Source organism: Sturnus vulgaris, chromosome 2 (genome assembly GCF_052056855.1).
Source record: "Sturnus vulgaris isolate bStuVul1 chromosome 2, bStuVul1.hap1, whole genome shotgun sequence".
Taxonomy (NCBI): domain Eukaryota; kingdom Metazoa; phylum Chordata; class Aves; order Passeriformes; family Sturnidae; genus Sturnus; species Sturnus vulgaris.
Window position 1 is genome coordinate 114,715,872 of NC_142244.1, and position 12,060 is coordinate 114,727,931.

A 12,060-nucleotide genomic window follows, 5' to 3' on the forward strand; every position below is an offset into this window, starting at 1 on the left:
TGTTGAAAACCCAGACATGTCCCTCTGCCTTATGTCAATTTTACTTCTTAGCAACACAATATAATCCTGGATCTTTGGGTTTGGCTGAATGAAACTTAGAGGATTCTCAGACAGGGTCTACTGGGGCAAATCTATCCAATTCTTAAGAACCACATTAATTAACTGCTTTTGACTCTATTCACCTGTAAAATGAAGGTGGCATTTTCATATAGTTTGATGTCTACATAGCAACTTGTAATGTAAAAATACACATTTTTCAAAATTCTTCCTACAGATTGCTTTCTTTTTTACACCCAAATGTAGTTTGAATTGTAAGATCCTGTAATTGTATCTCTCAGATTTTTAACAGCAGGTATTGATCAGTCAAGAAACTTGTGCTCATCTGCATTGAATGACATTAAACCAGACATTAAGAATAAAATAATGCACCCCTCTGAACTTCTAGATTTTTTTTAAAATCTCTTGCAGTGCAGTGAGAACACAGCACAGTTAATACAACCTAATCCATGCTTTTTTATGTGTCTTTTCCTAAAGAGTCTTTTAGAGGAGAGAAGTTGGCAAAATACATCATTCATAACTAAACTTAGGGGTAAAAAAAGTAATAAAATCTGGTCAGACACCGCATGTTTGATCTTTCAGATGAGTTTTCTGAATACATTGCTCTTATTCTTTTACCTACTTACAGCTTTATATCCCTACTAAAACATCTGCTGAAATCCAGTGCATTCAAGCTAAACAAACAAAACAAAACAGCCAAAACCCACAACCCCGTAAATATTGCATGTTATTGGCTTTTATATTTAATTTTAGCAGCCCCCCCTTCCCTGATTATAATTTCCAGTGTTTCTCAAGGACATCCTCTAAATGCATAGCGACCACAAATAATCAAATCGATTTTTACTCACAGAGGAGAGCAGGGAGGATGAAATGCCAGAGGTAATTCCGAGTGCCCATGTTGAGTCCTCCCCTCCTTGCAGCCCTCGTCCCGTGTGTGAGAGTGGCATTTTGAATGGAACACTTTGGTAATTTAAACAGGGGCGAGGCTGCCAGAGTTACGTCCCAGCCTCTGCGAGTTCCTCACGCGCGCTGGGATCGCAGCCAACGCGACGAAAATCTCACACCTGACCTGTTCTGTAATAAATTCCAGCGTTTTCTGTTGAAAGCATGCTTGCTTTTCCTTAATGGAGCAAGATCTGAGCGTGATTTAAAGGTGAGTCAAAGAAAGAATTTAGTGAGCAGTGCAGCACACCTGAACACCCTTTTGTTCAGGGTATTAAATAAGTAAAACATTTTAACAACCTTGGGTCTGGGCAATGCATGACTAAGATCTAGAACTGAGGAGCCTTGGGTAGAAAACTCTTGCCCTAATCCATAGATTCACCTTTTTTCCCTCCATATTTTCCTGTATTATTAATTATTTAGGTGCAAATGTTCAAATATTCAGTTCTAACTTGCATGTTTATTGCAATAGAACAACAAATTGATAGAAATGCACCAAATGGATGCCACTCATTGGTTGCTCAATACTGTAAAGGGACTGGAGTGGTTGTAAATCTCCATTATTTCATTTCTCTGAAGCAGGTGGAAAGTACTGGATGACCAGGTTTGTCATTCTTAGCTGAGTTTATCCCCATTTTCTTTAGCAGGTAAACTCCTCCTAACTATAGGCATCTGCCATGGACAGTCCCTGCTGGTCACCAAATCTGGGTCAGTGATGTCAAACCTGCCTCTGTGTGCCATCAATGACTTAAACATTTACATTTTGTCACATTTTTAACACCCTACCCTGCCTGAGGTTTATACTGGTAAAAGTCTTCTTTAAATCATTTCCAGTGAGATTTTTTTTTCCAATCATGCTATGTGAGAGGAATGCTGTCTTGAGTAGGGCAGGATGGAGTGGACTGGGGCAGAAGAAAGAAGATCATTATTAACCTAATTCTTTTTCAAGTTTTTTATAGACCTGCAAGACTTGGCACATCCATAAGTGCATAAATTCTAGAAATTTTGCTTCAGCAGCTGTACTCTAAAATTTGTTTTTATTTTGGTTTTACTCTGACAGGGAAGTAAGACAAAGAAAAATATTCCTTGAAATTAACTTAAGGGCATTGCTCTCTGGTGTGAGGCAGCAATTTCAGCTTTGTGCCTTGTTTGATGTAGAAACTCCTGACTCAGTCAGATCTTTTTTTAGCAACTTGTTTACAGATCTAACAGGAATTCATAAAGAATTGTTTCCGCTTGCATAAATAATTGGAAATCACATTTTCCTTCTGCTTAGGAGGTCAACATTGTCAGAATTCTCTCTCTTGGGCTTCCATAAGACCCAACACAGGCTCTAATTCTTGCTCAGTTGGGAGCTCTGGTGGTATAATTCCACACACCAGGGTAGTTTTTGACTCTAAACCCCTTCCCTGACTCTGCAGGTCCTACTCAAGTGCAAATAACCTTTAATGAGTTTGCAAACTCTGGAGGAGAGGGTGGGAAATGCCACTCCCTACTTTCCTAACCAGGATCTTCTACGAAATGACAGCCATGGAAACTTGGCTGCAAAGTCTATTAAGTCAAATTCTTAATATCTGAGAAGCACCTCTGTTTTTCAGTGACACTTGTATGAAAGGAGAAGTCTCTTATGAACCAAAAGAAGAAACCAAATTCAGATTTAGCATCATAAGCCCATTTTTACTAACATAGAGCAAATTACATATAGCATTAAAAAAACCCCAAAAATTCTCTTTTTTTCCCAGGAAATAGATACAGAAGAGGGGCTGGATGTTGCATTAGAGCCTGTCACCAGGGCTGAGGTTCAGATAAGCTCCTCTGTTAGGCAGCCTCAATTCAACAGTTACTCTTTTTTCACCTTGACAATGCCCCAAAACCAAACCAACTTTTAATTCGGCTTGTCATGCACTTTACAGTAACAGTTGCTTTCTGGTAAACACAGAACAAGTTTTGCCACATGCTTTACAGGTAAGAGACTTGCCAGTATGAAACTGGTGACCCTTCTCAAATATTTTAAATTCCTTGTGACTCATCTCGCCAACCTATAAAGTCAAGATTTAAATTGTCATTTTACATTTCTTTTTGAAAGATGCTGAGGAAACTCGGGTTTTGCCTAGGGTTAGAAGGTGAAGATTCACGAGGAAATGACAAGACTAAATGACACATACTTCACTTGCAAAAAACCTTGTCATTCCTTTGGGCTGATCAAAAACCGAGGACTTTGAAAAAAAACCTCTCTTTAGATGGGAATTTCCATCTGCTTAAAAGCACGTTGTTAAAAGTCTGTGTTTACCAACGGTTTAAAGTCTCAAAACAAACAGAAAAAAAAAAAAAAAGGATGAAGCTAAAAGAAATACAGAGGGCAGCTGAATTGGTGAAGGCAGTATCTTTTATTAAATCAATGGATACAATGTGGAGAAACACAAAATTCTTGTGGGCTTCTAAGCCCCTCAGCCAGCTTGAATTAGAAGCAGCGAATGTCGGGGAGAAATGCTAGTGACAGCTGAAAAATAATCAATCCTGAGGCACTCAGTTTTCTAATTTTCCCTCCTGACAGCCATCCCCAAACACTTCCAGACTCTCCACTTGTCGTTTTGTAAGTCAGAGATGGAATTCCTTGTGGAAATCACAATTTGGGGGGAGAGGATAATACCGGTTTTAACTTCTTTTCTCTTCTGTAGTACCAAACTTACATGTCCAAGATCTCCCAAAAATGTGTCAGTACTGTCAGTGAGGATGTGCATTGGTCTGTGGGTGTTAGGAGTGAAGGAAAAATGGGGTTTTTAGGTAAGAACTGTACTTCCCATGTGTGTAGAAATGTCTGTAAATTCACATAACTGACATTGGTAAAAATCAAAATGTGTTTCATCATCTTAGAATAACAGAAACGGGGCTCTGTAGCCAACCTGTTCCCAAAAGGAAATGCTGGTAAATGAAACAGCCTCAGAACCAGAGGTACCTGCACTGTCACAAACTGTGGTCACAATTTGGATTTCAGACATTCAAACCCTCCTGCCTTCTACAATCACTCAAGATTATTATTACTATTATTGTTGTAATTTTCTTTATTTTCATTGTTCTTATTCTTCGTCTTATTATTAGTAGTATTTATGTTATAATTTTAATACTAGCTATGGGTCAGTGACATTTCCAGCTTCCATACTGCATCATTTACAACCACACTTGTGCAAGAAGTGCCCTGCCACTGAATTTTCTCATCAGTTCCATGGTGTGTGATTGTGATTTCAAAGGGCTCAGCCCCCCTGAGCTGCATTATGCAGAGGAAACCACTGGGTTTGTTTCTGTATGAGCCTACTATGTATTAACTCAGAACTGCAGGTTTTTATTTTATGTTTACTCTCTCATTAATCATAAATCACCAGATTCTCCCATATCTAAAACTGCTTCCAGAAAAGCTACCTTTTCTAATTTCAGTGCCAGAGAGAATGTGAGGGTTTTTTTTCAACAACTCTCTTATTTTCAACTGATTTGTGCATTTCTAATTTGGTGTGATTTCAAACAGCACAGATATGATAAATCCCAAAAGCCCCAAAACATTTGAAGTGTTTGGTTTTAAATGTGCACTCAAAACTTAGAGTTCGTGAGGGTTTAAAATGTTGCAGGGTATAAAAAATACTTCTGAGAAGCATTAAAATTTAATCAGATATAAGGAAATTAGATGGTATTAGCACTGGGTATTCAAAGAGTGTAAATTGTCTCGAGACCTAAACAACACATCATGTTCCAATAGTGTCCCTTCTCCCACATCAATCACATTGAAAAACTTCTTAAAACAAGATCCAAAGTTCAGCCCAACTAGGCTAAGAAAAGTCATGATTTTTTCTTGGAAAAAAAATAGAGAAATGGAAACAAAACAAGAGACAAAGATACCTCTATTTGCCTCCTGGATTTAGGGAATTTGAAGTTCATGTTGAGGTACTTTTTAATGCATTATAAACTATTGCTGTTCACAGTTGGCAAAGCAGAGTTCCTCTGGTGGAGGGCTGACAAGGCATGGTACTGAGCCACAGAGGTGATGAGGGGGCTCTAACTTGCTCTGACTAAATGAAACCCACATTTTCCTTCCCAGCCTTGCACTGGATTAGCCTGGAAAGAACAAATGGAAGAGGAATCAAGTACAAAACACCAGGACAAACAGATAAAGAATCAGAGATGCAGCTGAAAGAAATCAATGCCCATAGGTCACCTTTGAGTTCCCGAGGCTTCCAAAACGTGGATTTGTCAGAATGCACTGGAAATAAGGGTAGCAAAAATAGGGAGAAGCTTTCTGTGCAGGAGAGGAGTTTGGAAGAGGGAGTGGGGGTGTGTTCTGCATTTGGGCAGGGTACAAAACCAAAAAATACAACATGATGAGAGGATGTTGCTGCCTCACCCAGCAGCACTGCACAGAGACATAGCTCGGATAAGAGCAGCCAAGGTGGCTCTAGAGCCAAAATCAGGAAAGCTCTGATAATCTGGATCTAGACTAATGACACCATGCTCTGCCAGGGAATAAAGCTGTGTAGTCCTCATAATTCTGGACAGGAAAATGAAGAGAAAATTGCTCCAGAGAAGAAATTCCAGCTCTCCACGAAGCAGCATCACTGACGCAACATCTGCTGCAGGAACACACCAAAATACCCGACCATCAGAGAACACCTAGCCATGTTAATCATGGACCACAGGTGAAAATAAAGAAATTACCTGTGGGTTCCAGGGTAGAATTAAGAGCACTGAGCCAGGGATTGTTGCCAACACTAACAGTATAACTTCAATAACCACAACTCTGTGTCAACCCTTGTGATCAATTATTTTGTTTCACCTATAGATATTGGAACAAATAATTCATTCAATAAGCACCTTTTTGCCACGGGTGTTTCAGGATGTTTTAAAAAGTGTTATTTTATAAATCACTTTTTCCCTTTCCCATCCTTAGTCCACAGAAGTGAGCTACAAAATTTTGAAAATTATTTGTGCTCAGCATTAACAAAAGAAGCAGTAGAGCCACAGGAATCATAGTGCTGTTTCACGACTCTGAACATTAACCTCAAGACTCAAAATGTCACCACTCTCCAATGAGCTACAAGGTGCTGTGAAAAAAAAAATTCAGTCTGAAGGAAAGTTTTGGTTGCATTAAGGCTGAAAAATCTGGTGTTTGACTCTTATCTGAATTTAAACATTTTGATTTCACAGCTCTGTGAAATGGCAATGTTATCCAAAATACACAATTATAAAGACAAAGTAAAACTTAGTCGACAGTCTTTGGGGAAGAAAGTGCTGTGATAAGTTTTCCATGATAATTCCTTCTCAGGAAGATTTTTTTTCATGTGAACATGATTTGTTTTACTATAATCTCTTCTCTTAGGGGAAAAAAATGTAGTTAAAGACCTTTCAATGGAGCAAATTTTTTGCCAGTGACTCTTCTGTGTTGATCATTTTCTTTGATATGCTTCAGGTAATGACTATGCAAGAAGACTTTGCTCCATCTTAGGCTGACCTAAATACCTGTAGGTGTTTCATACCTACACCCTTTTCATTGTAAATCATTACTTTTGCTTCAACACAATGCAAAAAATACTACCACAGCCAGAATCAGGATTACAGACCTTCATCATCTTTTTCAAAGTGTTGAGGTTTTACCAAAAAACAAACAAAAAAACAAACAAAAAAACCCCCCAAAACAACCAAACAAACAAAAAAAACCCCACAAATATCACTAACAGGAGCTGTGGACTGCTCCTGGGCCCCGAGGTCAGAGACTAAAATTGGCTAAAATTACACTGCTTAGAGCTCATCCCTCTAAAGCAGGTTTTGGGGAGAGCCAGGGAGTGAGTTAAGAGTTAAGCACTGTGAGAAATCAGAGGTTCAGTTCATCAACTCTCCCTGGCCCACACTTTTTTAGAAGCATAGATGTCACTGGGGAGAATGTGTTACCTCTTTTTATTCAGATAAGGTATTTTGGAAGCTTTTCTCTGGTTTTGTTTTGCAAGGAAAGGCTCCAATCAGACATTTGCCATTGTCTCAATGACAGGTGCAAGATTTAAAGGATTCAGGGCCAGAATTCAAATATGAGACCATCATGAAGAAAATGTACTTGTGCTCAGGGTATGTGGGGATCTTTTTTGGCTGTGGACTGAATGCTGGTCATTACTTGGCTGCTGTGCTAAATAAGTGATTTCCTTCCAAGAATTCACTCTATACATTTGAATTAACCAACTGTGTGCAGCAGGCAAATATTCCATGTTTGGACAGCCTTGGAATCCAGTCTGGGTTGGGTCCCTCGGCAGAAATAGCACAGGGGCAATGGAGCTGCTCCCTGCTAAACATTCAGGCAGAGGGATTGACACTGGATTTCTGACTAGCTCAGCCTGCACAGGAACACATAGGCAGTTAGCTCAAATTTTCTTCCACTAGTTCAATTTTTCTTTCACAAAGAATTAAGACTTTTGCTCACTAGCAGCAAGGCAGTTACAACCTGCTTTTCTAGACAGGTATGCCTTCTATAGAATCATCTCAGTGTAAATCTGGGATTTATCCTTAAACACTTAAATAGCCTTAAACCCTGGTATTTATCATTATAAACAGTAAATAAATGAAGGCATGAATCAGGCAAATTACAATATAATGAATATCTTCAAAGCAGTGAGCAAATATAAAAATGAGATAATAGGTGACTCATGTAATTATACAAATATGAATATTGCATGCACTGTAACACACACTAGCCTGAAGGTGTGCACAACATAGAATCACAGAATTATTTGTTTTGGGAGAGACCTTAAAGATCATCTCATTCCAACCCCCTGCCATGGGCAGGGACACCCTCCACTACAACAGGCTGCTCAGAGCCCCATCCTGTCTGGATATAGGGTTACAGAAATTTCTGTCTCTAAAAATGCCTGACTCTCCCACTCTCTGCCTATCCTCAGCACCACAACAGAATACCAGTGCCAATTACTACAATTAGTGACAAAGTTAATTCCATGAGTATGTGGATTATTGAATGCTTCTGGCTGCTTTTTTCTCACAATGAAAAACATCCTCAACCTTTGTGCACTGTGAAAAAAAAGAATTAATTACCTGAAATGAGTGCTCAGTATACCAGGCATGGCATCACAATCCTTTTTTGTGCTCCAAAGCCTCACAAGATATGCCCCTGCACAACACAGGTGTGGGAACAAGAATTCGGTGACATTTCTGAATAGGGTACAGGGAATTCAAACAGCCCAGTTTGAACCACCCCATAAGTTTATGAAAGATGTTTCAGCTTAAGATGAATTTGAATTTTCCTGTGATGTTGCTTGGAGCAGCTCAGTGACATCAAGCTCCTTTCTAGGTTAATAAAACTGCCAGGTGGGCTCAGCTCTCTGTGCCTGTTCCAGCTTATTTCTGTGATACCGTTTTGCAAGTCAGATATGAAAACAGCAAGGGCTTAGCTGGAATGCAAATTATTCTTCTGGGGCCTGCCAGCAATAATGGGAGGAGGATGGGACCCATATTCTTGTTTTGGTTCATTTCAGGGCTGAATATAATGGAAGTCTCTGTTTCCCTGTTACTGTCTTCCTTCAAGGGCTCCAGCGGGAGATCAATGACTAAGACTTATCCTCTGCTGTTATTCCTTTCTGTCTCAGTTCCTTAGAATGCTCTTTTCTTTCCTCACTTTAATTTGGACTAGTTTGCTCTCCAGAGGGGTATTAATTCAATAATTTTCTAGCCTAGACTCTGGCTTTGGAGACTTTCTCCTCCACCAGACTGATCTGTCCCTGCTTTCAAAACAAACAGACGATAAGCTGGCACATTTATCTAGCAAGAATATACCCAGAAACAAAGGGATCTTACCACAAGCAATTGAGCTAATGATCCTTCTCTAAAGCACCAATTCTTTAAATGAATCACCACAAAACAAACCTTCAAATTCCATTATGAGCCCTGCAAAGGAAATGTGTGTGAGAAAGTGCAAACCGGGGCAGTGGAGGGGCAGCACCAATCTCTGCTCTCTGAACAGTGACAAGGCTTGAGGGAATGGCATGAAGTGGTGTCAGGAGAGGTTTAGGCTGGATTTTGGGAAAAGGTTCTTCCTCCAGAGCGTGGTTGGGCACTGAACAGGCTGCCCAGGGAATGGGCACAGCCCCAAGGCTGCCAGAGCTCCAGGAGATTGGGCATCATTCCCCAATGTCCAGGGTGAGATTGTTGGGGTGTCTGTGCAGGGCCAGGGGTTGGACTTTGATCCCTGTGGATCCCTTTCAAATCAGGATATTCTGTGATTCTACATTTCAAGTGTAGAGTGCATATGATAAAAAGAGGATCTATGATCACTAGCAAATAAAATAACACTAAAATAATTAAAAATATCCATTCAAGTTCTCCAAGCTTGCATTGACATTGGCAACACAAGTGCCTAAGGATTATGAAATAACCCTAAAGTTTGCATCTCTACAGCAGCTGCCATTTGAGATTTTCAGAACATTCTGGAAACATGATTTGGCTACATTTCACAATTCATCTGCCCCAGGGGTTTCACTGAGATGGATTTCCCTTGTTTTATTAACAGAGAAATTTAGTGGTTAGATATCTGGCTGAAGTACTTCCACAAAGATTTCCTGAAGACTACAGATACCACTCCTTAGAGACTAAAAATCTGCCCACATCTGACACAGAAAGCTTTCATGTGAATTAGTGCAGCAAGATCAATTGGTGCCACAAGAGGTGAAGAACTGGCATGAGGAAATTTCAAGCACTTGGAAAACTTTCTATTTCCCTGAAGAAAGCTTAAAACCCAAATAAATGCAAGTGATTGAACAACAAGAGGATATGTATTCTATTCATTTACTTTTATGAAAGCAATGTAAGTTGTGGAGAGATGTGGGTGGACAGAAATAGAGGAGATTTAGGGTTGTAAATTGATTTCCTCAAGAAAGGAAGAAATTATTACCTACTGCTGACTGGAGTACTTTGAGATACATCGTCCATGTGCACATTTATTGCTCATTCTCTACCATGTATCTCTCTGATCAACAGGTTTCTGAGGGTGAATGGAAACCAGTGTGCAAAATAGAATGGGTGTGGAAGGTGGTAAGTGCCCCTTTGTGTGGAACATAAGGGGAGGTGGGTCCAGAAGTCACTGAAATTAAAAAGCCTCGGTGCTGAGGTCCTCATGACAGATGTGTCCTTACAGCATAGACAGAATGTATAAATATATGCATACATGAAATATAAATCACAAAGGTTGTTGGTAAGTAATCTCCTTTATCGTGATATGACATACATTACAGCATGGGAGATGTGTTACTGCATGGCATAAAAAGCCCCCATAAATGTTTCTTAGATCAGTGGCTGGGTGTTTTGCATATAGCTCATTTCTTCCACTGTCATTGCACTGTGATCTCCTTGGGAAGGGACAGTCACGTCCTGCAAAGGGCCAGCACAAAGCACAGTGGCTCCACTGCCAATCTGCCCCCCCTGCTCTACTGTGACACAAATTATTAAACCCACTTGCTTGGCATTTCTATTGCCTTTGGCTTCCAGTTACTGCTGAAGACACAAAAGGAGCCGTGAACTCAGAAGTGAAAACTGGCTACAAATTCTGAATTAGTCTTGTAATTAGTCTCAGCAGCTTCTTGCTGCTGAGAATTCAGCTTACAAGAAATATGGAGAGAGCCTATTTAGGAGGGCAGGTGGTGGCAGGGCAAGGGGGGGTGGTTTAGATCATATATTTAAAAGAAATTCTTTATTTTGAGGGTGGTGAGGCCCTGGCACGTGTTGCCCAGAGAAGCTGTAGCTGCCCTATCCCTGGAAGTGTTCAAGGCCAGGAAGGATGAAACTCTGAGAGCAACCTGGGATAGTGGAAGATGTCCCTGCCTGTGGCAGGGGTTGGAACAGAATGATCTTCAAGGTTCCTTCCAACTCAAACCATTCAGTGATTCTGGAATTCTGTGACAACTTTCTGTTCAGCTCTGCTACGTAACAGGGAAGGGGGAAATTACATTGGTGGATGTGAAAAGGAAGGAAGAAACATGCCAAGGTAGGAACCCCTCCTTTATTGAGCAATCCTGAATCCACGCATCACTTTGCAATGTTAATAATCAGGTGAAAACTGCCTTCTAACCTGAATGACTCAAACAGCAGGTGCATAAAATTTATGGGGAAAGATTCATGTGCAAGTGTAAAAGAAAAGTGCACACCCCGGATATTTAAAGAATCACAATAATTCAAGTTCTCTTGAAGTATATTTCTCTATAGATTTCTTATTTGACTGTGGCTGAGTGGAAGTATTTTCATAAATCTGACTCCAATTTACACTACAGGTGCTGTTCAAACAAGCAACACTACCTGAAAATTGAAATCAAGTCTTTAAAATTAACGTGCAAAGGTCAGAACCTGCGTTCAGTTGAGGAGAACAAAAGACGCCGGTACCATTTCTGATCTTATCACTGCAGATTTGTGTTTGCTTTTTCTGCAGCACATTCTTTTCTCCTTCTTCCTCGTTGTAAGTGTCCCAGCCTGAGAGCAGGATTGTTTAAGGGCTTTTCCCATTGTCCATTGCTGTGGTGGCACATTGTGGCTGACTGCACTGGGGTAAGGTATCCTGAGGGATGAAGGAGGGGACCAGAACTGCACTGAGAGGAGATTTGGGAAGATACCATGGCTTGGCCACAACCCAGCTCCTCCAAACACAGAAAGGCAGATCCCAACTAGAAACAGAGCACATCCCAGTGGCGTGTTCAGGTGATGTGCCAAAATTTGTCTTAGCCCTAGTCACATTATAAACACTTTGGTTTGTACTGTGATGTGCTTAAAGCATCTTTCCCCTATCCCAAATGTGGTTTTGTAAAACCCCTGCCCTCACTGCTGCATGTGCAGATTTGAGTCACCTGTGGGAAGGTAACCAGGAGTAGGAGTAGCAGATCTCTTGCTACACAGGACAAAACAATTTCCAGGCTAAAGCTCACAGCATAGCAGGTCTCCATGAGGTCAGGCTGGTAAAGAGTCTCATTATCTGTCTACATCTACAGACAGGTTTGTGCCTTTGCTTATTTCCTGCGTAATAGCACTGGAAAGCAATCC

The 12,060-nt window shown here is 40.4% G+C and overlaps 1 protein-coding gene across 1 annotated transcript in view; it reads right to left on the bottom strand.

Annotated features, from left to right (window-relative positions):
• Positions 1–954, bottom strand: part of LOC106855755 (uncharacterized) — a 7,681-nt gene extending 6,727 nt beyond the window's left edge. Inside the window, exon 1 of the mRNA XM_088159358.1 lies at positions 906–954. Within this exon, the coding sequence (XP_088015484.1) occupies positions 906–954 (49 nt within the window). The remainder of the gene's footprint in view (positions 1–905) is intronic.
• Positions 955–12,060: the final 11,106 nt, after the last annotated feature.